General features: G+C 35.6%; 2 protein-coding genes across 5 annotated transcripts in view; one reads left to right on the forward strand and one right to left on the reverse strand.

Moving 5' to 3' along the window:
- Positions 1 to 27,632, forward strand: part of PPP3CA (protein phosphatase 3 catalytic subunit alpha) — a 314,986-nt gene that overhangs the window by 35,650 nt on the left and 251,704 nt on the right. The window lies entirely within an intron of this gene.
- Positions 108 to 886, reverse strand: LOC144581777 (large ribosomal subunit protein bL34m). Its single transcript, XM_078366771.1, has one exon. The coding sequence runs from the start codon at positions 869 to 871 to the stop codon at positions 593 to 595; it is 279 nt and encodes a 92-aa protein (XP_078222897.1). The 5' UTR covers positions 872 to 886; the 3' UTR covers positions 108 to 592.

Below are 27,632 nucleotides of genomic sequence, written 5' to 3' on the forward strand. Positions count from 1 at the left end.
TTCGTATGTCAAAGATGCTGGTTTTGACTGCAACACTTTTTAATGTCTCCAGTGGGTACAGTGCTTGGGTGAAAGTACTTAACCCTTACTTTTGTGTTTTGAGTGTCTTTTATTTTTATTTTTTTTTTTTTTGAAACTTTGAACATTTATTACACATTTTATAATATTTCAAAATTATTGATAATTCTTTTGGATGTAATAAGCTTTGTAATTACGTTTTCATGAGCTCTTATCGTGGAGAGATCCATTCCGAAATATTTACAGAAGAAATAATCTGATGCCTGAGATACACTGGAAAAGAATCTAGGATGGGGCAGGGATGGGTTGTAGGTAGTTGGTAGTCAGAGCTGTGTACTGGGTACACGGCAGTTCGTTGTACTGTCCTGCGGTCTGTTGAGCAGGTTCGACATTCTTCCTAATTCAAAAGCCTAAAAAGGGACTTGGCAAGTTCCCATCCAGACTTCAACGCCACAATATGAACACTCAGGTGCGAGGCGTTCCTGCTCCCCAGCTCCCTGCAAAAACAGCGCCAGGCGAAGTCCAAGGCGAGGGTGATGCTTTCATGGGGGTCCGGCCGGCAGCGTCGCGATCCTCAATGGCTCAGCGACTTGCGGCCCTTGAGCATTCGACGAAGGATGACCTGGACGCCGGCCGGCGTGCTCAGGCGCCGGATCCAGCCGTGCTTGCGCTTGCGTTTGATATTGCTCGGCTGGTACTCATTACCACGAGCCTTGCCCCGGGCCTGCTGCGGAGTGGGGAGGCCCCAGGCGTCCGGGCAACCCAGCCAGGCCCGGGGTTGGAGCCACCTGCCACCCAGCAACGCTGTCGACCTACACGCGGGGCCCAACACCGATCCAGCCAAGAGAGCCATGTCGGCTCTAGGTCCTTGAGTGTCTTTTATACATTTTATTTGCCTGCATTTTGTCACTTATAGTATTAATCTATACATTTTCCTTTTAAAAATTGATAATTAAAGATTCTTTGACATTTCATCAGTAAAGGATTAAACAGCTTAGTTTTTCTGGACCACATATTACTAAAGGAGGAACTATTTTGTTTAATTTTTTAATTTTCACACGTCTGAACATTTAAAAAACAAATGGCCATTCAGCCAGTCTGACAATGAAGATACTTTGTGGATGTTCTATAAAATGTAAAAAGAAGGTTCTAGATATTTTCTTTATTTATATTTATTTGCTTTTTATTCTGGTAAAAACTCTTCTCCCAGGTGAATCATTTTATTTAATTATTTAATAACAAAATAATGGTTAAGAAGTTTCAGCTTTCTATGTATGTTTTATGTCAGATAATTCAAGTTATAATTTATATACAGTTTTCAACTTAATAGCTTTTTGACTTTATGATGGTTTTATTGGGAGGTGATGCCATTGTAAGTACAGGAGCATCTGTACTTATAGTGAAAATGAAATTGAATATATTGTAATGATCCATTTTATATAATTGCAAGATATGCATTATATAATATGCTGCGTAGATATGTATTTCCTTTGTTCAGTTTAATCAAGAGTATATGTCTTTTTATACTTATTAACTCCTGGTTGTCTTTTTCAACAGCTTATAATTAAATGATGTATCTGTGTAAGCCACATAGAAAAGTGCTTGGCAAAGAGTAGGCATTCATTAAATGTCAACTATTATTATTATTTTAGTTTGTAAATGATACATAGTGATATAAAGTAGTAGATATTAGAGAGTTGAGTCTGGATAACTTATAAGTGGATTGTATACATATCTTCATAACTACCTTGAGTAGAAAGAGATAAAAAAGTGATAATAAATTGGCTTGGAAAAGGTATATGTTCAGAACCTGAGCTTTCAATAGAAAAATTGCAGCATCACACTGAGAGATGGTATCTTTTTTTTTTTTTTTTTTTTGAGTCTCCTTCTGTTACCCATGCTGGAGTGCAGTGGTGAGATCTCAGCTCACTGCAGCTTCTGCCTCCTGTGTTCAAGTGATTCTCCTGTGTCAGCTTTCCTTAGTAGCTGGGATTACAGGCACATGCCACCATGCCTGGCTAATATTTTTACTTTTGCTAGAGATGGGGTTTCACCATGTTGGCCAGGTTGGTCTCGAACCTACTGACCTCAAGTGATCTGCCCACCTTAGTCGTCCAAAGCCTTGGGATCACAGGCGTGAACCATCTTGTCTGCCAAGAGATGGTATCTTAATGTTTAGTATTGCCTTACAATATATAGAGGGAGCATGGCTTAAGGGCCAGAACACCTAATAAATAGCTACAGACTTCAGGTAACTTACTCAGTTTTCATGATTTTTAAATACCTCATTAGATAAATAGGGGTAATACTATCAAGCTGATAGGGCTGGTTGTAAAGATTAAATAGGATAACGTAAAGAACAAGGCACAGTGCCTTGTCACATCCTAGGCACTACACAAATTTTAATTCTCTTCCTCCTAAAATAGAGAAGAGAAAAATGATAGGAGTATAAGAAAAGAGGAAAATTAAATAAGTGGCATTGTGTTTACATAACTTTTATAAAACATAAATTGATCTCTTGGAATTTAAGCTATACTTGGATTTGCAGGCAAATAGGAAATCCTGAAGTGAAGGTTTATCTATTTCTCTTCTGTGAATAATTAACATAAGTTAGAATTGACTAATTTTTGATTTTTAAGTTAGTTTCCTTCTGTAAGGCTTATTTATTTTATGCTTCAAAAACGTGTTAATATTTTCACCATTCCATTTATTATTAATTAAATTTTGTACTCTTTAGGATGATGACTTTGAAGTAGTCTGCTGCTTTCATTTTAAGTACATTAATTTAGGTGAATTGGATTGTGCCAAGTGCGTTAATAGTTTTTATTTAATTTGAATAAGACCCTTTGGTCAAAAATGTTTATGCTTTCATTGTATTGAAGTTAGTCATGTATTTTATTCTCAAGTAATTTTTTGGATTTCAGTAGTTTCACTTGTCAAAATTAAATAAATTTTTTATTTTATTTAATTAATTATTATATATAGTTTTTGAGACAGGGTTTCTCTCTGTCACTCAGGCTGCAGTGCAGTGGCATGATCACAGCTCAGTGCAGCCTTTAACTCCTGAGCTGAAGCGAGCCTCCCAGCTCAGCCTCCTGAGTAGCTAGAACTTTTTGTATAGATGGGGGGGGGGGTCTCACTGTGTTGCCCAGACTGGTCTTGAACTCCTGGCCTCAAGTGATCCTCCCAATTGGGCCTCTCAAAGTGATACGAATATAGGCCTTTTTTCTTTTAAAATTGAGTTTATGTAATTTACTATTTTTCTTCTTTGCAGGATACAAATATATCACTCTTTATGAAAATCCTTGAGGTCTTGTGTGATTACATTAATAATTTCTGAGAGGCAGATGAATCAGTATTAAGATAGAACATAATCATCATTATTATTGGTTATTGAGAATGCATAGTTTTTCAATTTAAGCCTTATTTTTATAGTATTGTGTTAATTATGAGAGATTTATTTTAAAAACCTTGGCAGTGAAAAGGAGAAAAACAGGAAATTAATCATGGGAAGTTTTTCTTTTTACTGACAAATACAACAATCAGTAGTACTACAGCTGAAGAGAGTGCAACTGGTATATTTTAGTTAAACCAAAGTAGATTTTAGGTACCCTGATAATTGATTGAGTTTTCTTTTTACTTACACACTGACCTTTTCATTTGAAATACTGTCTCAGGCTTTCTAGGACATGAAATTAAAGTTGAATCAAGCATAAGGTGATGTTAATAAATACATACTTTCTTTTTAAAGTAGGAGAATGCATAGCACACTGTTTTTTATTTTTTATTAAGTTGTATAAGAATATTCTATGGAAACACTCCATTGTATCACCTGTTGGAGAACAGAGTCTCTTGGTTAATTCTGACTGCTTGACCATTGTTGTGGAGAGTGCAATGAGAATCAATTGAAAAATCTGAATTTCTGTTTTTTAAAAAATGCATAATTGGAATTTTCACAGGGCCCTACATAGCAGATATATATTTTTCTGTTTACCTGCTTTATTTTCAGGCAGAACAGCACATCTTTCTTTGTAGTATTCCAATTGGCCATGTTTAAGAATGTTTTCCTTGGCTGGGTGGCTCATGCCTGTAATTCCCGCACTTTGGAAGGCCAAGGTAGGCAGATCACAAGGTCAGGAGATTGAGACCATCCTGGCCAACATGATGAAACCCTATCTCTACTAAAAATACAAAAAGCTGTTGGGCGTTGTGGCGTGTGCCTGTAATCCCAACTACTTGGGAGGCTGAGGCAGGAGATCGCTTGAACCCAGGAGGCAGAGGTTGCAATGAGCTGAGATTGTACCACTGCACTCCAGCCTGGCAACAGAACTAGACTCTATCTCAAAAAAAAAAAAAAAAAAAAAAAAAAGTTTTTCCTGAGTCCTAGAACAAGATGAGTTAATGGAACTGTGCAGTGCTGCCTCCCCACTCTCCAACCCACCCTGCTTTGCTTTTGAGTTTCAAGTGTTTATATGAAACCTACATCACAACACAACTGCTTCAGAAGCCTGGCTGCCTCATCTTCTGAAGGATTATGTTTTTTATAGTCTCTTATTTATGGATTATTATCAAGTAGAAAGCTTTGTCATTTTATAATATCTCCAGGAATAAAGCCCCTTATAACTGGAAGCAACAGGAAGTACCAAGTTAATACCTGATGTGTAGTATTGTTTTATTTCCTTTCCATTTCATAAATGACAAAGGCCTTGCTATCAAAGTAAAGGGATGACAGAGGAAGGTGCGGCTGTGGTTGGTAGGTTTATTATTATTATTATTATTGTTCTTTTTGAGACAGGGTCTGCTCCTTCACCCAGGTTGAAGTGCAGTGGTACCATCCTGGCTCACTGTAGCCTCAATAGCCCAGGCTTAAGTGATTCTTCTGCCTCAGCCTCCCAGGTAGCTGGGACCGCAGGCACATACCACCACGCTAGGCTACGTTTTGTAATTTTTTTTTTTTTTTTTGTAGAGACGGAGTTTTGCTGTGTTGCCCAGCCTGGTCTTGAACTCTGGGTTCAAGCACTCTGCCTACCTCTGCTTCGCAAAGTGCTAGTCTTATAGGCATGTGCCACCAGGCCCGACCAGGAGGTCTTTGTAGAAAATTCTGAATTCCTTTTTCTGGGAAGTAACTTTCTCTTACTAATGGAAAAAATTTTAGTCTTACGTATATAAAATTTTACATTGTAGAAAGTATATTTTTCTTGAGTAATGAAATTTTTTGTGACTACAAAATAAATTTTGGCTAACACTTCATTAAAAATAATTATGGGCCAGATGTGGTGGCTCACACCTGTAATCCCAGTGCTTTGGGAGGCTGATGTAGGAAGACCTCTTAAGGCCGGGAGTTAGAGACCAGACTAGGAAACATAGCAAGACCATGTCTCTGCAGAAAATTAAAAAATGAGTTGAGTGTGATGGTGGGTGCCTGTAATCCCAGCTACCATGGAATCGGAATATAAATAGAATTTTTATAAAAGAGAAGTTTATCCTTAAAAAAGCAGTGTATACTTCAGAATAAACTCCTTGGTTACTTTGATCTGTTTTAAAGCATTCAGCATAGTATCTGGAGGAAGTCCTCACGTACTAGACACCAAGTGTTCCAATTGTTGGCCACAAGTACATCTGGTAGATTTAGAAACATCTGAGAAAATTGCTATCAAAAAATGTTTTATAGTTGACCATGTTTTAGCCTTTTTAACACTGGGCATATAACTGGTTTTAACTACATTTTATAATAAGAACACCAACCATTTATCACATAATCAAGATAAGTAATTTGTTAAGCAAAAATGTTTTTAGGGAGTTACCTTCTTTATATATGTTAGAGTTTGACTAATGAAGATGTATTTTCAGCTGATAAGGTCAGCCAACTATGGTGACCTATCTGATTCCCTAGGTTTTGCCCTGCCAAACTGGGTACTTTCTCAGAATTGTTTAGAAGGTAACAGCCCCCAAATACTGGAGATATGGCAGCTATTTTCATTTCAACACATTCTGTGTTGAAGTTCCTGTGGACCAGGAAAACTTAATCTGTAATCACAAGTGGAGCTAGGGCAAATATATCTTCCCTTCAGACATTCAGGTTGCCCACATAAAGTGGGGTCATTTCTATAAATGTTGTACCAACAAAATCTGGTTTTTGTTTTTTTTTTGGTTCTAAGTGAAATTAGTGCAGTGATTTCTTTTAATCCGATTTTAGAGTCTTTCTTCAACATGATTGAAATTTAATGTTTTTGCTAGGAAAAATTACTTGGTGTTTTGATAGAGATGTAACAGTTACGATACCACCACTAGCCTCGGTTCTTGAGAGGAGACATGGTGTACATTCCCTCAGATATAATCCTTCATTAAATACTTCTGAAGCTGACGGTTTTTCTCTTACCTATTCAGTGCCATAATTCTCACACCTTAATTAAAGGAGCTACCAATAACTAAACAATTCCCCTCCACCCCCCCAAAAAAATCAGAGTGTACCTTCACAAAGCAAGCACTCTGTATGAAATAAGGGAGTTGCATTTGTTTTTGTTTTTGTTTTTTTGTCAGTAAGACTGTAATGCTCAACATAACAACCTTCAGAATTACAGTAAGTCAGAACAATGAGAATGAAAGCTGTAGCTTAGCTTGTTTGTTTTTTGGTTTTCTTCTGCTGAAATTTGTTTCCCCCAAATCAGAATATAAGCCTTTTTGTGTTCTCTCTCTTCTCTTCTTTTATTCTTCCGAGAAGTGAAGGTGGTGGGTGTACAGCCCATATTCGTTTACTTTTTCTGTAGCTCATATATCTATTATTACTGGTGGTTTCTTAGTGGAAATTTTTCTTTCACTCTCACTTTGTGCTTTCTTCTCTTGGCTGCAATTGAGCACTATAATTTGTGGCTTTCTGGAGGGGGAGCCTTGGTGGTCAGGTGGAGGAGGCAGGCCACATTCCAAAACTGGAGTGGTAGGTGTTCCAGACAGAGCGCTGATTCAGGAATGAGTAGGGGTGTCGGGTGAAAGTTGGCTACTAATTCAAGCCTCACCTGAGGCAGTGTTTCTCAAATAGAAAAGTGCCCTCTCTAATTAGCTGCCCCCATATATACTTACATTAATGACAGCCAACCAACTTAGAAACCCCTTCCAGAGTAAGCTAGGCAAACAGTAGATGTTCCATGGACATGACAAAGAGCTAATTTTCTTGCCCTAAAGAATTTATAGCTGTTGTATTTGTGGTGCACTGCCTCATCACCTAATGAAGGTAAAGTACATTCTCCATTTTAGGAGGCAGAGTTAAAACATTTTCCTCCTGCGGATGTCTGATTAGAAAAAAAAAATCTCTTATTTCACTGTACCTTTCCGGCAAGTCTTATCCTCTCAAAACACTGTGTAAAGCTTTGAAATTAACTAGTTTAACGAGTAGGTTATATTTTGATACTTTGAGTATTCGTCCTTAAAAACATTTTTTAGACTGTTGGATGGTAAAAGAAGATATTTATGAAAGGTTGAAACTACATCATCATTGATTCTAACTGCTCCCCCACCCTGTAACCTACTGTTTTCTGCATTTGAAGTAGGAAGCTTGTGACAAATGATTTCATTCTGAAATTGCAGTTGAATAGAAAGTTTTGATATTACAACTCTCATTCTATTCAAGGAACATAGTTTTTCTTCACCTTTATATGAAAAAGGGTGATAGTCATTTTTCCTCTCTATTTGATACTCTGAAAGAAATATATTCTAGGCTTTCTCATCAGTTAGCCTGGCCTTAAATGAGATCATGGAAACAAATAATTCACATCCTAAATATTTTTCAGTTTTCTAGAAAACTTTAATTATGATTAAAAGTAACTATCTAAGTTCATTTTACATCTTTTCCCAAGGTGTGAAATACAACTCTATAAAGACATTTCCATAAACAATAATGTATGGAGTCAAACTGTGCAGTACTTTTAGTTAATGTGGAAAGTTGTTTCTTTTGATCTTCCCTTAAACATGTGACTAAAAGAATAATACCTTTTGTGGTCTCAAATATTTCAGTTTTCAGGCGTGAACTTTAAGATTCAAGTGAGCAAAAAAGAAACACTGCTTGAAAACCAAGCAGTTTTTCTTTCCAAATGCCCAGAAACATTTTGAGGCATTCCAAACCACTGGGATCATTTGCCCTGATTTCAGATAAGCAAAATAAAATAAACAAACTCTTGCCCATGTGGGAACTGGTTCTGCTGTCTCTTGTTCTAACCCTGCAAAGCCTGAATGTCTCCCCAGTATCTTTGAATGGGTCTCATTGTTTATTTATTGTGCTTTTCACAAGTGCTTGTAACTTTATACTTGTTTTACTAATGGCTTTATTCTAAAGTGGGTTGACATTTCAGTTAATTTTCAGTGTCCTCAATGTTTTTCCTTAAATTGGGCCAGCTGACTGGCCTGTTTAGTTAGTCTCATATAAATTGTAGCACATAAAAATAAGGAACATTTATTAGAAATTCTTGAATTTGTTTTCTTCTTTAAGAAATGTAAGGTCAAGAAAAATTTTTCTTTCACATTCTTTAATGATTTGTGTTGATAAATGAATATAGAGTTTTAAACCTGTAGACTATCCTGGAAGTTGTGAGTTTTTATTTTAAAATCTATTAGATATGTAAATATATACATTTTTATTCATTTTTGAATGTAATTCTGTTTAAAATCTTAGCATGAAGAATTTAGGAAAATGTTCAGTCTTATCTAGATAAGCAATTTTGAATACTTTACATAACATTCAGATTTTATTCCATTTATTTAAAAAATATTAACAAAACCTTTCTCATCTTTAGAAATAAACTAAAAATGAAACTACAGGGAATATTGTCCTTATACCAGAAGGTAAAATTTACCAAATATACGTCTGTACTGGCACAGAAATGGGCATCATTAGACAAAACCCAGAAGCAAGTTCCAATACATAGTGAAACTTACTGAAATGAAAAAATGACATTTCCATTAAATAGGAAAAGCATGCAGTAAATTCTATGGTGTGGCTCTTGCCAATTATAAAACTATATATTAGAAAATTCCAAATATAGTAATAGCACAAATACAATTTACAATTTAAATACAAAGTATTAGGAGAAAACATAAGAGACCATTAGTGAAATATCCTAATGAAAGTGGTCTTTTTATGCATGTTGAGAACTTTGACCCATAATGCATAATAACAGGTTTGGTTATATAAGTAAAACATTCTCATTTATCAAAGACACCACAATACTAGCAGAAAATATTTGCAACAAATATGGTGAAAAGAAGATTAATTAATATGTTCAGGGCATCAGCACATTAATGAAATAAAAAACAGTTTTGAAAGGACATGAACATTAGACAATTTCAAGTGTGACCAGTGAAGATTTATAAATATGTTCAACATCATGAGTGGTCATGATAATACAAATGAAAATAGTAAGATGTCATTTTTATCCCATCAAATTGGTGCACTTAAGAGGACTTTGAATAGCCAGTGCTTCTAAGAATATCAGATAATTGACATTTTTATATACTCATGATAACAGTGTGAATGTAAAGTGTAATTTTTCCGTAACTGGTCCTATCCCACTTCTGGGAATTCATCCTATAGAGAATACCAATACAAAAATGTAGAGTACGAGAATGTCTATTGTTAACAACCTATATGTTGTTAATATAATTTAATTGTTAAAGATGTATTTTTATTTGTTAAAAATATCAGTGAAACATTTTTGGATTACATATGGTACATTCAAACTATGGAATATCATGCACCTATATTCAAATAATTGGATCACTGTAAACTTGGAAAATGTACATGGTGTAAATACATGAAGTATTTTGAAGTGAGCAAAGAAAATTGTAGATATGTAGGTACATATAAGTATATGGTCATGTATTTTATGTAATTTTGTTAATAAAATCTTGTAAAATGCATATATTTGTATATTTTTGTGTACATGTAGAAAACATAAGTTTATTTCCCTGGGGTGAATTAGTGTAGCTTGCTGGAGAGGTAGAGGTGAAATGAATATGAATATTACATTTGTAATCTTAAAAGTGCCAAGTAGAATTTTACATATACATTTTGGCCATTTTACTTTATGGAAACGTTATTTTGAAATGAGTCAGAATTATACATTTTTTGAACAATGTGAACATAGAGATAAATACACGGAATTGTAGAATCTGTCCTTGTATTTCCCTCTTATTTTGACATGGTCCAGTGGAGATTGAAAAATTTTGATGATGAAAAATTCATCTAGAGTTTCTTAAGGGAGGTATGAATTTTGAAGTAGAATATAGCTTTGAATAATACTCAAAATTAAATTTTATGGCCATTTTCAATTTTTAAGCAAGACATACATTTGACCCTAAAGTTTTCAACTTGATTCCTTTGCTTAGTTAATAAGTCTGCCTTAGAGTGATTAGGGAGTTTGAATTGTTTTACTCTTAAAAGGCAGTGGTTGAGAGCCTGAAACTTCTGTCTTTTTATGTTGAATTCTATCTTGCTGACAGGGGCCAAATCACTCTTGTGGTTCTGGGACTTAGTTTGTCCCTTTCTCATTTGAGAATGATAATATTGAAAATTAACTAGTTTGTATTTTTAGATTATTTGGAGTTCTACATAAAAATGTGCCATAATAGCAGCCTTAGAGACGTCATGTTCTGTTAATTGTCTTATTAGTGAATGCTGTAACAAACTTGTTAGAGATTGGAGTCATCACTCTGTAATAGTCTCCTTGCTTTTTGAATTATATAAGATTCTTGTAATAATATGTCATTGCTGCTTGGTCTTTTCATAGTGTTAAAGTCAGAAGGAAACTTGAAGATGCATCAGCCTTTTAAAGATGTTCAAAGTTAGGTGAATTACTTGTCCCTGGATACACAGCTGGCTAATGACAGAGCTGGGACTTGATTTGAGCAATATTCTGGGGAGTATTTCTGACTTAAACCAATTTACAAATGAGATTACTCTAAATCTGGGACTCTATCTAAAGCATTTATACATTTTACTTTGTTTTTCTTTATTATCAAATAGAATAAATGTTATTTAAAAGTATAGGTAGTCCCTATCAGTAAAATTAGTATCTAAAAGAAAAAGTGTACCCTTTTAGAAGCTGGGTAGCTTTGCATTCATTTTTAATTTTTTTCTTTCAAACAGATTTCTTTAGGATATTCTATAAACCATGTTAAATAGGCCACTTGTTGTAGAAAGCAAATGTAAATAGTATTTACTTATTTGCATGTTTTATTTTAATGAAATCACAGTTGAGTAATTTCCTTTGATTTTTAAAGTTATGTATAATATGGTGCTATATAATATTACTTTAAATATTATATATAAATTTGATATATATAATGGTTGTTAACGTTACTTGGGTCAAGGATTATCAAGCAAATTGGGTAATTCATAACACAGACTTCATTGGAAATGTTTGAGTAGGGAGGATTCAGTATTTGGCAGGTAGTATCATATTATTTGACATTAAAGGAATTTTGTAGTTTCAGTAAATACAAATGTGAATCTTGGATATTTGAAGATGTGAAAGCTAGATTTATATGTCAGTGTCTGTGTATATGCATTTATATAAATGAATCATTTTCTGTATAAGTGTATGCATTTACGTAAATTTGTAATATATGTGTAAACGTGTTTACTGTCTTGGTGTTTGAGATGATTCCTTTTGTGGTGAATGATAGTGACTTCTGTTTTAAGGATGTTTGAAATGGTTTAAAGTAAAATCCTGTACCTAAATCTGAAGATTGAGATACTTTTAGATGAATACTGTAATTCATTACTTTTTCTGGTGTTCACCAAAATATTTATAAATAGCGACAGAAACAATGATGTTTTTTGTATGGCAAGAACTCAGAATTACTCAGAGATAAAAATTATTTTGGGGGAGGCAGATACACAGTACAATCTGCAATGACATTTAGGACCACTATATGAAATATTATGTGACAGAGTCTTGCCCTGTTGCCCAGGCTGGAGTGTAATGGTGCAGTCTTGGCTCAGTGCAACCTCTGCCTACCGGGGTCAAGAGATTCTGGTGCCTCAGCCTCCCAAGTAGCTGAAACTACAGGTGGGTATCACCATGCCTAGCTAATTTTTTCTTTCTTTTCTTTTCTTTTTTTTTTTCTAGTAGAGACGGAGTTTCACCATGTTGGCCAGGTTGGTCTTGAACTTCTGGCCTCAAGTGGCCCACTTCCCTTGGCCTCCCAAAGTGCTGGGATTATAAGGCATGAACTACCATATCTGGCTGGCAAAAAGGATTTAAAAATTAATTTAAAACATTAAAACAAAAATGGTTTTATCACTATGGTAATATTAATGGCGTTTCACTGGTAGTTTGCTCCTGGTTTATGTTTTTGATGTGATCTTTGTCCTTTATGTGTTAGGAATACCCAAGCCAAGATGTGTGACTGCCAGTTTCTGATCCAAGTAGCTTTTTAACTAAACCTGTTTCATAGCCATTATTATCAACATCTTCTGGATACAAAGTATTTATATGGGTAGTTTGACTTGACAGACTGAAATGTTTAATGAGTGGACATTGATCTTACTAGTTTGTATCTGTTAAATGAAATTGGTAATATTATAGCTTATTTAATGAGTGGACATTAATCTTACTAGTTTGTATGTGTTAAATGAAGTTGGTAATATGGTAGCTGCTTTGTTGTATGACCTAAATTATTTGTATCTCCAAAATAGCTGTGTATTAGTCTGTTATTTTTGTATTTGCTTTTACTTTCTCCACTGCTTCTTCTTAGTAAACTGTTTCTGGGAAGCAGAGGCTGTTATCTCTTTTTAATTTTAAAAGATTTGTATGCTTTTAAGAGATTATCATCTTGATCACCTTCACAAATTTGGTGTCAAGCACAGTGCTGGGTTACACATAGGTATTCAAAAAAAGTGTGTTCAAAGACTGCATTTTAAAGTAGCTTTAGGACTGTGTGGTATGCTAGTCCTAGGTGATGTAGGGCAGACAGTAGCATAAATATGACTTTACCTCCTAATGCTTATGACCTGATGAAAATAAGTTCAACATTTTATAATGGAAATTATAAATGTATTTACTTATCTTCATTAACTGATGCTTTGTACATATTTGGTACAATGCAGATATTTAAAAAGACAAGTGTTTGTCCTTTAGTATTCAAAATAGATAGAGGACAAAGCAGTAAAATTCTAGTATGTAGTATTTATTTCTTATAAATAAATATATATTTACACATAGCAGTCATGTAATGCATAACAATGATTCAGTTAGTGACAGACCCCATATAGGACAGGGTCCTATATGATTATAATGGGGCATATTTGAGCCAGGCATGATGGCTCATGCCTATATTCCCAGTTACTTGGCAGGCTGAGGAGGGAGGATTGCTCAAAACCAGCCCAGGAAACATAGTGTGACCCTATCTCTAAACAAAGAACCAAAAAACAAACAGAAAAACCTGTCATTGTCCAGCTTCCAAGTCTTCAGTGGTTTTTCACGGATCTCAGAACAAGGACTGCAGGCTAATTGGGTCCTCAAGTCTTCCCTCTGTAGCTTGCAACACTCTAATTGGTTGAATGAAATGGCTTATGCCTGTAATTCCAGGACTTTGGGAAGCTGAGATGGGAGGATCACTTGAGGCCAGGAGTTCAAGAACAGCCTGGCAACATAGCAAGACCCTCTTCTCTACCCAAAAAAAAAAAAAAAAAAAAAAGAAAAGAGTAGAAAAAAGAAACCTGATATTATGCAAATATACTCTAATCTTCACACAATGACAAAATTGTCCAATTATGCATTTCTCAGAGTATGTCCCCAACCTAAAGCAATGCATGAGTGTACACACACACACACGGAGTTGACTCTTGAACAGTTTAGGGACTTGGGGCACTGACCCCTCATGTAGTTGAAAATTCACAGGTAACTTTAACTCCCCCCAAACTTAACTACTAATAGCCCACTGTTGGTTGGCTGGAAGACTGATGGATAACATAAAGTGAATTAACATATATTGTGTATGTTATATATATTGTATATACCATATTCTTAAAGTAAGCTATAGAAAGGAAAATGTTATGAAGAAAATTATTAAGGGAGAGAAAATACATTTACTATGCATTAAGTAGAAGTGGAACATTATAATCATCCTCTCATTGTCTTTACATTGAGTAGGCTGAGGAAAAAGAGGAGAGGTTGGTGTTGCTGCCTCAAGGGTGGCAGAGGAGGAATAGGTAGAGGAGGTGGCAGGGGAGGCATGCATACTCTGTATAACTTAATGAAAAATATTCATGTAAAAGTGGACTTGGGAAGTTCAAAGTTATGTTGTTAAAGGGTCACTGTAATATATATATATTATTATATATATATCCCTGCTAGGTGTAGTTGATAGTTAGGTGACTTTACATCAAGAATTCTTTGTCTTAGACCAGTTTAAAAGGAAGTATGAGGCTTTGGGGTCCTGAATGACATTTGGGCTACATCTTAGAAACTCCTGAGTTTGTCTGAGGGTTCATCTTTCTATAATGTTGGCATAAGGAGCTGTGAGACCCATTAATTAGCATGTTCTGACCCTAGGAGATATGTATATGTATATCTCATCTATCTGTCTGTCTGTCTGTCTGTCTGTCTGTCTGTCTGTCTGTCTATCTATCTGTCTAAGAGAAATACTAGAATCCTAGGTCTCTGGAGCTGAAAGGAATGTCTGGAGTCACTTACTGGAATTGCCTATTCCCACTGAGAAAGCCCAGTGCCCAGTGGGGATTTACCAGAGCACACAAATATGAGGAGTCAGTTTAAGATCTGATTTCCTGATTCCTGGTCCTATTTTGTTGTTGTTGTTGTTGATTGGGCTGGAGGGCAATGGCGAGGCCTTGGCTCACTGCAACCTCTGTCTCCCAGGTTCAAATGATTTTCCTGTCTCGGTCTCCCGAGTAGCTGGGATTACAGGCATGCACCATGACACCCGACTAATTTTTCATATTTTTAGTGGAGACGGGGTTTCTCCATGTTGGTCAGGACATTTTCAGTTTAAATACATGTTTAAATTCATGTTTAAATACAGTCTAAACCTCAGATTTAGGAGAGGGGATCTTCATCATCCGGATGAATATTGCTACATAAAGAAGTAGGGGAAAAAGCCTGAAGAAACCTCTGTTATGGTAGATTATGTGCAGAATTCACTGCCAGCAGCTGGCTGTATGTGTCTGGGCTGGCATGGTTGACTCTTTCCCAAGGATGGTCATCTAGTGGGTTCCTCTTCTTGACATCCCAGGTACAAGTGGCCATGACACCCTCTGCGTAGTCAGACTACATGTTCCCTAAGAGACCTTGGGCCTGCTTCTGTTGCCTTCCATGGATGTGTTGATGTTATACTGGGTAGGTTAAGCAATCACCTGTATTATGATATCCAGTTTATGATGTCTACATAGTAATCTCTTTGGACATTGTAAATGATTATGATCATGATTGATTTTGCCCCGTGTCTTAAATTCATCATTTAAACTGGAAGCTTACTTTTGTACTTACTATGTGCTAGGCACGGTGCTAAGAGGAGTAATATTTATTTTCGTCTGGAATTTATCTAATTTTAACTCCAAAAGAAATGATTAGAGAAGATTAGGGAGGCACAGATAACTTGTCACTTACCAGTCTCAACCAAAATTCACTAAAAATAAAAGACAAGAATTAATGAGGAAGGAAGCAGTATATAAATATTTTCTGTTTTATCTTTGTGTATTATTTGCTACTGTCTCTTAGCCATGGTGTCTTGATAGGAGTTTTATAAGTTCCTAGAATTACAATGATATTGTGCCCAATTGTGCATATATTAAAACTTTTTAAAAGAGGCCTCTTAGTGTTTTAAATATATGTTATTTCAACATATTGTTAATTAACTTCAGAACATTTCTACAGTGGTTTAATGGCAGATTGGTGTTATAGAAGGGGCCGTTAAATAATTTAGCAGTGTTTTACTATGAGTCATTGGCTAACTTCAGCTATAATCTTGAGTCTCCTAACTTTAAGATGTATGACGTTTTACTTTATCAATTATATTCATGTATGCTTAAATGTAAAATTTTGCACATCTGTAATAATAAATGAACCTTTGAAAAGTGGCAAACAGAAACAATCTAGTAGAAACCCTCAGGAAATTAAGCCTGTGAGAAAACACTTAAATAACATAATATAGTCACCAGAATTTGTAGGAATAATAGGGACATATGGGATTCCATCTTTAAAAAGAGAATGTACATATTCTAATTACCTATCCAATTATTTTTGAAAAGGTCAGCTTAAAGCAAAAACGATGAACGAGTTTATCAAAATGTGGAGTGTAATAAAAATAGTTCATCTTTATTTTTCTTTAGCTTTCTCATGCAGCTGTTAATGAGCAGTAAAATGAACAAAAGACTGCAAGAAATCTGAACTATGGTACACTCTAGATGAATAATAATCTTAAAAATTTTCACAAACAAAATACTTATATTTAGTTCTAAAAACAAACAGCCCCTGAGAAATCATTAACTTTCTATTTTCCACTGTGAGTTACATACCAGTAGAAATTTAAAATGCTTACTGTAATTGAAATCTATTGAATTTTATTTGGGAAAATTACCACCTTTAATAAGTTGGTAATTCTTAACAAAGTTAGGAAATCCCTTTTGTGCTATCATTTAGGAACATGTTTAAAATGCATATATATAATTCTAAGGTTAAACAGTCAATGTATGACTTTCCTCTTGACACATTTTGCTTGAAAGACATATAATATTCCTTCAGAAAAACAAAACAAAACAAAAATCTCCAGATTGTTTTCAAATTTGTTACAAAAGAAAGCACAGAAGGAAACATTCTTGAAGTCTTACAGTTCCAAAGAAGTTTATCTAAAGTTCATAACTTGTTGGGTCTGGTCCATTGGAACAAAATATCTCACTTTCTAATGTTAAACTTTCAGAATAAGTGATCTTCTTTTTAAACTTTTTACGCTTTCCTCTGGGATTCCAAAACCGTTCTGAAGAGGAGTCATAGGAAGGAATGGAAACAACTTTAAATCATGACAGTAGCTAACGCCTATATGGCAAAAAGTTATTTTTAGGTTGGCTAATTGTCTGGTTAAATTTATTAGTGTTGACAGTTAAAATCTATAGTTTAAATCCCAAAGAGAAAAGTTTGAAGCAAAGTAATAATATCAAAGAATTGCCAAGTCTCCATTTTTTTCGTTCTGTCTAGACATGGTTTTAAATCATGGAGTTTACAGTGAGATTTTGAATGAGGGTGTCCAGTTTCCCAAAAAGAATGTTAAGGAAATGTTATTTAGAATTCCTTAATTGTCTTAGAACATGCATGTGTTAATTTTGGAATCTTTCCACCTGTATAAGCTTTAAGTACAAAATAGAAAATAGGTGCCCATTTTGATAAAACTCATTTGCCCAACTATTTGTAAAGGTCTTAAAGCCACTAAAATATGAACAAATACACTTTCAGACCAAGTATAACACTAGCCCTTTTTCTTAAGTAATTGTCTATTATATATAAAGATTGCTTTAATGGACATTTTGTATTTTGAGACCCATGAAATTATTTTAATTTTTTTTTTTTTAGTAGTTTCCGGTACAGGAATTTAGTGAGTAAAAGCCAGAGATGCTACCAAACATCCTACGTGCATAGAACTTCCCCAACAACAAAGAATTATCAGGCCCAAAGTGTAAATAATGAAACCCTGCCCTAGATGGAAGAAACTATTTTTCTGTTCTTTGCCATATATAATGTATTTATTTTTATCATTAAAATTCATAAAACATATTCTTAAAATATACTAATATTAGAGACTTAAGCATAGGCCTTAATATAAATGATTAAATTAGCTGCATGTAGGGAATGAAGTTATAGCTTCTACTTGATACATGGTTATAAAATTATAATACTGAAGTGCCCCAAGGAAAACAAATAAGTAGAGATTTGGAAAGACTTAAAGTATGTCCTACAGTTAAATGTTGCTGCAGCTGGAAGCAGCTGAATTTGATGGTTCCTAATTGGGTTGATGTGTTGATGAGCATCAGTGGTTCTGAATTACTTGATGAGATACCTTGTTCAAAGATGATTGCTTGGAGTTCATATTAATACTGGATTATGAAGGCAAGGTCCAAGAGGTGCTTTTTATAAGCTCACTCATTTTGTATAACTACAGATATAAGCCATTCTTATTATATAAGTGGTTCTTATTACCTCAGCTCCCATCTCCATTCCACTTCTTCTAAGTTCTACTGTTTTCTTCTATCCACATGCATGAAGGCTTGATGATGTTGACGTTTCTCAGTTATCATTGTTAGTGACTACTGAACTGAAAAAGCAGATCATTGTTTCTTCCTTATTGCATTTTAAATGTTGAAATACTGGTTTTTCTATCTTGGTACATTAATTCTCCTTACATAATGCCTCCTGGCAGTCATATGCCAGGCACAGTACTAGTGTCTGAAGATATGAACATTGTCTCTGCCCTCATGGAGCAAAAGAGAGATGGAGAAAAATAAGCAAATACAATAAAAGCAAAGCTGTTGGAGTCTTACACATGGAACAAAACATTGAACTACAAGTGGCTTAAGAATCACATGGTTCAGCTGAGACCCAAGGAATTGAAGGTCATGTAATTACATGGCTGTGGTGGAGGTGAAAGGAGGGCATGGGCCTCTGAATGTCTGTTCTCTCTACACTAGAAGACATGCAGGTGGGGAACAGGAGCATCTTCTACGTGTGGAAAAATGTGAGGGAATGCATTGGAGTAGGTAAACATCAAAGAGAAAGTTACTTGACATTTCTTCCCCCTTTAAGAGGACACAGCCATGGCTGGGCTGGTTGGTATTCCTTTAAAGTCTGAAGAATCAAGAGTTCCTGAGCTTCTCTTATTCCCTGTTCTGGCCACAAGGCAGTCAGTAGCTGCCCAAATTGTGTTATGGAAAAGTGAAGTATGGAAAGGCAGAAAAGGAACAATATATTACCTGTGATTGAGCAAGAAGGTAAAGGAGGAGAAATCAAAAGGGTGGGAGGATTAGACTAGGGAAAAGGGAAGCACATGTTTTCCATGCTGCTTTCCCTTTTCTGCTGTGAACTTCAGGGTGCACTTGCGTATTGACCACATTGTGAGTATGGGTTATGATTCTAGGCCAACTTCGCAGACCCTACTCCACCAGTCATGCATTCTCTGCCTATAACATTAATAGTACAGTAGTACCAAAATTTTAATGTAACATTTTGAAACAGTGGATGAGATTTGGATAGGATAGCAAGTTGGTTTATCAAACTTAGCCTGTAAATGTCCACATAGGTTTGAAAATAGATAAAAAATAATTTACATTATGTGATATAATACATAAGATTATCATGTAGAAAAACAATACAAACTAGATTGAATATCCACCATATGAGAAAAACACATTTTTCCCTTTTGAATCACATTAGCTTTTAAGAATCCTCAAAACTTTTTTCAGGAACATGTTATGTCCTCCCCACCAACCCCTTGTTTTTTGGTTAATTTTTGTTTGCCCTATCCTAAGGACCAAAAGATGTACTTAGTTCCACTTAGTTTGTCAGTCTTTTAAATTTATTTTTCTAAATTGAGAAGAGCCTGCTTAAGGAGTTCTATGGCAACAGAAAATCTCTCTTTAATTCATTGCCACAGCATACGAGGCTTCTGTATATAGTACTTAAAAGTAAAACTCTAAAGTCATTATTTCCTTAGATCCTAAGAGGACTCCTGTTAGTGAAAGCAAAGGGAGACTTATTTTGACTCACAAAGAAGAGCTGATTTAGAGGCCACGTGGTGATGGCATGGGAGAGGCTTATGTACTCTGGTTTAGGATGAGCTCTTCTGATAAGCTCTCAGCTGTTAAAACAGATAAGAAAAAGTGGATAGTTTCAGAAAGCAGTGTAGCTCAACTAGGACTAGAAATAGCATCTACGATTCTTTTCAAAAGTTTGAGTACAAAACACCCATATTTTAATTTAATAAACAATTACTGGAGACTTACTGTGTATGATATGCTAGAAATTTTAGAAGCGATAAAAGACTGATTGGACAGAGTTCTGTCCTTCAAGACCTTCGAACTTTTTGGGAAGAGTCAGTTCCCACTATGGGGGCTCTGTGTGTGTGTGTGTGTGGGTGTGGGTGTGTGTTTGAGATAAGGTCTCACTCTGTCGCTCAAGCTGGAGTGCAGTGGCATGATCATGAGCTCACTGCTTGAACTTCCAGGGCTCAGGTAGTCTTCCCACTTCAGTCTCTCAAATATCTGGGACTATAGGAGTGTACCACCATGTCTGGATAATTTTTTTTTTTTATTTTTGTAGAGATGGGGTTTTGCTATATTGCCCAGGCTGATTTCAAACTCATGGGCTCATGCGATCTGCCTGCCTCAGCCTCCTAAAGTGTTAGGATTACAGGTATGAGTCACTGTGACTGGCCGATGTGTGTTATAGGGCAAGTTGATGCCGCCATCAAGCCTAGTGGAGGTAAGGGAAGTTGTGGGCCATTCCAAAGACATTTGTCCACCCTTCACTCTCTCATTGTCTCCTACACATAACTCTGTCCAGCAGTCATTAGCCTGCATTTGCTATTACAGATATTCATTCAAGTATTTTCTTTCCTTTCTGAATGTCGTTGACAACAAGAATGTTGACTTAGTAGTCTTATTTTCAGTGTCTGTCAGTGTCTGCTAAGCATTTGTTAGTTATGATTGAGTGAATAATGCATGGATTAATTCTTGAATGCTTTGTGAAAGCTTTGGGGATATGGATGTGTACTGGTAGAGGACGACCTTCCCCTAATTGAGACATGGAGTGGAGGGTAGAGAAAGTATTCCAGAGCTGGAACAAGGGTGTAGTGATGAGCATGCCATGTGTTGGGAAGGCAGTCCTCAGATTACATAATAAAGTAGAAGACATGCCAATACAGACTGCTTAGGTTGCAAGTCATAGGAAACCCAGCTCAGAGTGAATTAAACAACATCACATAGCAACTCTGACTTTTTCTAAATAAGGAATTGGCCCCTAAGAGAACTCCTATTAGTGAAAGCATAGCAGGAAATTGTTTTGACCCACATCGAAAAACTAGTTGATTTAGAGGTTCTAATTACACTAAGTAACTGAATAGCCTAGTTAAGGGGGCAAAACATCAGGTACAGTTTGCAGCAGGCAATCAAATAATGTAAACAATCCTGGTTATTTTGCTCTCTTCGGTTCTGCCTTTCCTACATTGTGCTTTCCTGCTTATGATGACTGTTCTTACAGTAGCAAAATGGTTGTAGTAGCTCCAAGCCTTGCCTGTTGACAACAGCAAAATACCATGAAGCTTGCTAGCTCCAATGTCTCTTGCATCTGAATGATGATTTTATTTGCATAGCTCAAAACCAATCACCATATTCTGGGAGTTGGGATATGTCAGTTTGGTCCCATCCCAAAAGGTGGTATTCACTGATTGCCTGCAAGCCCTCTTGTAGGTGCTGGAGATGATGTTTAAGTTGCAACCACATACCTCTACTCTCTCCCTGGCACTCCTTGTGTTCCCTCCTTGTTTTATTTTTCTCAATAGCATTAACTACTTTATAATATACTATTTGTTTTACTCCTGTAGTGGGTTGTCTGCCTCTCCTTGTTGGAATGTAAGCTTCACGAGGCTGTATGCATTTTTGCCTGTTCAGATCACGACTCCATCCCCTGCCCAGCATATGTAGGGACTTAACAAATATTTGTTTTGAATGAAAGAATAAAGAGACAAGGTTCTTACTTTTTTAGGCTTACATGCTCATGTATTTATATAATTTAAGCAAGGAAATATTTATATTAAGCAAGGAAATACCAGTTACTGGTAAGTGTTTTTAAAAATAAAACATGGTGATGGGAAAGCAAATGTGATGGATGGTTTAATGTGGGTGCAAATTCCACCTCAGTTTTTGGGCCATTAACAGGAGAGGCATGAGTGACCAAAGGAAATTCCTGGGATGGTACCAGAGAAAGTCACACTGGAGATAGAGATAACAGAAATGGACTTTCTTGCAGAGAGCATCTTATGACTTAATCTAGAAATACAGTTATGCTCTTTAGAGAAATCACTATTTTCAAGATTTTTGCTAGCTGCTACTTGGCAAGTTTTGTGAACCTTTGTTGACTTTTAACTTTATGTCACTCATGTCTTAAAACTGTAGATCACTTTTGTCTTGCTAGGTACAATGTTGGTGTCGTACGGTCTTCATTACGTGCATGTGGGTGACACATTTCTGATGTCAGGCTAGCTTCCTTCCTAACACTTCCTTGCACCATTCCAGCAACATGATCTTAGAACCTGTAAGACCGTTTTAATGTTAGTCTTAAACATCTCACACACACACACACACACACACACACACACACGGACATTTTGGGATTATAGTGATGTTGTTAAATTGAATGTATAATTGGAATCAAGTGACATTTGAATGGGACATATTTACAGAAGTCATAAGCTCATACTTGAGGGCAGGGAGAAATTTAATGTAAAATGAAAGAAAAGTTTTTAAAAACTCAAATATATACATATATATTATGTATAAAAAGAAAATCTATAAAAATGTATATACTAAATTGTGTATGTTTATACATAAGAGAATGGATTTACAATCTTTGACTCATTAACTCACCTGAGAATTAATCATGAAAAGATTAAATTGAGAAAGGGAGCTTTATTACATGAAGTTGCTCATTACAGGTTTAGCTGCAAAATGAGGAAAACAGTAGGAAACATCCTAAGTGTCCAAAAAGAGACTAGTGGAAATCGTAATAGTCCACCTCAAATGAGGGTGATTGTATCCTAAGCCCATTCTATAAGAAGGCAGGTAGAAGTCAATAAGCAAGTAAACAAATAGCTTACTACATTTGTGGAATATTATGGAATTCTTAATGATTCTGCAAAGATGTGGAGCATATGGAAATGTTACAATGAGATGTTAAGTGAAAGTGCAAAATACAAAACTAAGAAACCATGATTACATCTTTATGACCAATATGTATTTTTATATACACATAAGAAGGAAGTGTGCAAAATAATGCATATTTTAGATTTAGAGTTGTTTTTGTTGTACATTTTACTTTGGGTATATTTTAATATAGATATGCCTATTTTTAATGAAATTGGCATTACATTTATGATGGGTTTATAAAAGATAGCAGACCAGTGTCATTTTTCTTTAAATTGAAACTAGCAAGTAAGGCTTTTTTTTCCTCCTAGACAGTTGGAGAGTGACAGATATTGTTGATGACCCTCACTTTCAGGATTTCCGTCTTTCAACCAAGTTGGGAGGAAGTGTTTCAAATCAAAGAGGGGAAGGATGAAGGGACTCAAGGCACTTCAGTGTGTGTGTGTGTGTGTGTGTGTGTTTTCTAGAGGTTTACACACTGTCTCAGCTTGGATTATTTCTGTCCTCAGAACAGCATATAAACTTTTTTTTTGGGGGGGGAAGCTTAAATATTTATACAGCTGCTTCCTTTATTTTTTTTAAAAGACACAGATAATATTTTTACTACCTCATGAACATCATCATGTCTTTGTAACTAGCATGCTAAGTTTTATTTCTCGTTTTGGTAGCACGATTTTGTTGTTAATCCCTTTCACCCTTCCTTCTTCCCTCCCCTTCCTTTCTTCTTCCCTCTCCTTAACTTCTTTTAAAAATTGTTATCCATTAATTTGTTTGAACCTAGGGTGCCTGAAAATTCAGATGACTTGAGAGTAATTAATTGATTTCACATTAGTATTTCAATGTTTCTAATGACAGGCTTGCAATTTTTTTTGGTAGGTAATCATTAATTTTACCTCAGTAAAATAAATTGCCTTTATGTATATGCTAAGACTTGTAAAAAAGTAGATTAATGTCCTTCACCTGTGACTGCAACAGCAATTCATTCACTTTGGATTTTCGGCCAGACACCTGGCCATTTTAGTGATTTATTGACTTAACTGATTAATTTGGTAGGGCAAGTTCATTCTATAGCTCCTTCAGATATAGGCTTAAGTTTCTATCACTAAAAGGTGTTGGCAATCTAACCTATTGGCCTCAGGATGTGCTTTGCCTTCCCTGGATTCCTCAGACTCCTATTTTTATATCAGATTCTACTTTGGTTGCTGGCATGACTTTAAGCTGGCAGGGCAAAGGGGTTTCTTGAAGGTGACTGTCTCCTCAACCTGTCTGGCTTTGATAGTTGGGTCAAGGAAGGAAAGAAATGGTATGGTGCAGCAGCAACTGGGTTGTTGAAAACTGTTATTTTTATTTTTATTTCTTGAGTTTGCACAGAACTTAAGTTACCAACTTTTGATTAGCAATATAAACTTAAATTTTGTCTTGGGCAAACTTACTGAAAACTCCTTTAGGCACTTTCCTCACATCAATTTAAAAAAAAAAGAGAGAGGTTAATAGAACACTACTATTTTCTTTTCTTTTTAATGCCACATGATCCATATGTCTTAGAAGGCAGAAAACTAATTTTGTACTTGTGCTAACTGAAATAGTGAGCATAGTGGCTCTAGAATGCTAGTGGGTCCTTTAAGCAGAGGACTTTGTGCACTTGAATGGGAGCAGAAGACAGGCTGCTGAGGGTATCTGAACTTCACACTCACATGCCTAGAATTGGACTGCATAGCGAAGAAAATTAATGGGTATTGCCACTGTTTTGATCAGAGGCTTGTGTTTCTGTCCTGAGTATTTTCAAAACAAGAATTTTGTCAAGAAGTAAAGGTCAACATCAGTTCTGTCTAAAGGCTCTTAATTTCTATTTCTTTGGTGTTGCACCATAAATGTATATATTAAAAGGATTATATAAAATAATTGTGACTTTTTACGTTGTATTTCTAATGCTTAAGTATGTATAATTAAAGTAATCAAAAATGTAAGATGATGGCTAATTCAAAAATTTTAATCTTTGCTAAAACAAGGTAAATTAACTAAGGTATTTCTGCTAGCAGCTATTTTTTTTTTTTGCATGCCAGTTACTGAGTTTGAGAAATGAAATACAGATTTGAGAATGACCTTGTTATTTCATCTCTAAACATTAAAAGTTTAGTAAACATAGCCTCACATTACTGTTTAAGAGAAAAATTATATTAATATTACACACATACTTTTTTTCCTGCTCTGTAATCTAAAACCCACTGGAAAGAATATATAGGCTTTCCATCATAAAAAGTTAACAACTTTTAAAATCCTACAGTTTCAAGTCCCAGCTGTCAAAAACTGATTCTAGGCTGCTGCAGCTAATGTACTTTCTTGTGAGAGGCTGAACCCTGTCACAGGTGACAGCTGACCCACTTACTCAGACCTTGTTAAGGGACCAAGCTTCTTTTATAGGTCTTCAGATTCTCCCAAGATGGTCTGTCATGACCAGCCATGAATGCTGAAGCTGAATTTATTTCAGCACTTGTGTAAACTATCAGTTTTGGAGGAATGGTTAAAATTCTGACACCATGTCCTGTAAGAGTATTTTGAGTTCCATTTTGAAAGGAAGGCTAGCAGATGCTGTGAGTTAGGTTATAAAGCCTCTTCAAGTGTGAAGACACTTTTTTTTAATGAGTTGTTTGATTTTTATTAACATAATTAACTTCATACCTTCCATTTGGGAGATGCCAGGATTTTTCTACCTTCTTGGTAACTTTTTAGTGAAGTAGGTATTACCGGGTGCAAAACTTTATGACCTAATTTGTTATCCTTTCCATAGTATATGCAAGTATTTTAAAGGAGTCAGGTGTCTGAACAAAAACCATCCAAGATTATGGTTGGCATTTGTGTTTATTTGCCTTAACATACTTATATTGGCTTTAGCATATTTTCTCTAAAGCAGGGGTTCTCCATGCCTCGGACCTGTGGTAGTTCATGGCCTGTGAGGAACTTGGCCACACGGGAGGTGAGCGGAGGGCCAGGGAGCATGACTCCCTAAGCTCCTCTGCCTTCTGTGCAGCAGTGGCATTAGATTCTCATAGGAAAACAAACCCTATCGTGAACTGCGCATGTGAGGGATCTAGGTTGCATGCTTCTTATGAGAATCTAATGCCTGATGATCTGAGGTGAAACAGTTTCACCCTGAAACCATCTACCCACCCCTGCCTTGTCCATGAAAAAACTGTCTTCCATGAAACCAGTCCCTGGCACCAAAATGTTTGGGGACCACTGCTCTAAAGAATATATGCTATTGCAATGCAATTTAGGTATAGGAGTTTATGTTGCTTTTGCCTTTCTGTTTTCATTGTGTAAATTATCAGCCAAAACTGTTGTTAAAGGACTGATATTCTTGGTCTGTGTTCCCTGGACACACTTTGTGATGATTCACACTAGCATTGATTAATGGCATGACTCACAGAAACAGGCACTGATTCAGGACCTCCCCTTGTTGACTTTGTGGGTCATGAATTTACCATCTTGGGAGAGGTGTTTCCCTGAGATAGGAGGAGCCAGCACCCACATGTATTAGAAAACTTTGTGATATGCACACGAGCAAATACACACACACACACACACACACACACACACACACACACAGGCATTTGAAAGGGGAGGGAAAGGAATTAGTGTCAGTTAATTATTTGAAATGCATATCTTTGTTTCAGAAGATTTGGAACATTGGTTTGTGTGATGTGATATAAGAAGGGGGAAGTTTTCTTTACAGTGAAGAAGGAAGGGCCATACAAAAACATGGATCTTAAGTGATTTGTTATGTACAGGCATTGCAAATCTTATACTCCATTTATTTACAGATTAGTCATATTAGATAGAAATCTGTGTAGCAGGGAAAGTATAAGCAATTTATCTTTAATGGAAGGGATGGATGGGAGGTTGTAATCTCTTCTACCACTTGATAAGATTTGATTAAAGGAAAGCAAGTTAAGTATAATAATTATTTAAACCTAATTCTTTATGTAAAATTAATATTGCATGAATTTTGAATGCTGTATTTACCGGAAAGAAACCTATAAAATCTCTGTGCTGTGTGGACATTACAAATTTTAGTGTAGTGAGGTGTGAGACAGCGAGTACAGGTAGAGGGTTAGAATCCTTGTCTCCCATCAGTATTTGGGTTTGCTTATGTATGGTTTTCTCGCTGTTTCTCATGAAGATGCCAAAAGAACTTGCTTTAGCAAGTTGACATCTATTAATGAATAAGTATGACATTTTAATCCCCATATTTTAAATGATGTTTGGTTACTGTTTGTTTAAAAGCAACTGAATAAAAACATCTTCAGCTATCCAGATTTCAATCTGTACAGATGACTAATCATGTGGAAGATTTGAACATAAAGGTTATAGTGAAAAATAAAAATTAAAACAAAAAAATGTATTTCCTCCCAGATTTGAAAGTATGGAATGTTTTCTGTGCCTTTTAGATATGGGTAACTATGACATTGAAAACAATGGTAACCATGGCAAATGCACCTTACAAAATAAATAAGAGAAAAAAAGACATGGGGGTGGGGAGTAGGAAGGAGTTGGTTTAGTAACAGCTTGGTGAGTAAATAAATATCTAAACTTCATGATTTGTTACTTGTATAATCATGAGATTTGCAGAGTTATGTTTTATATTTCATTTTTAGTTAGTATCTTATTTATCTTGTGTTAAATAATCTGTTAAACCAAATTT

The sequence above is a fragment of the Callithrix jacchus genome, chromosome 3 (genome assembly GCF_049354715.1).
Source record: "Callithrix jacchus isolate 240 chromosome 3, calJac240_pri, whole genome shotgun sequence".
Lineage (NCBI taxonomy): Eukaryota > Metazoa > Chordata > Mammalia > Primates > Cebidae > Callithrix > Callithrix jacchus.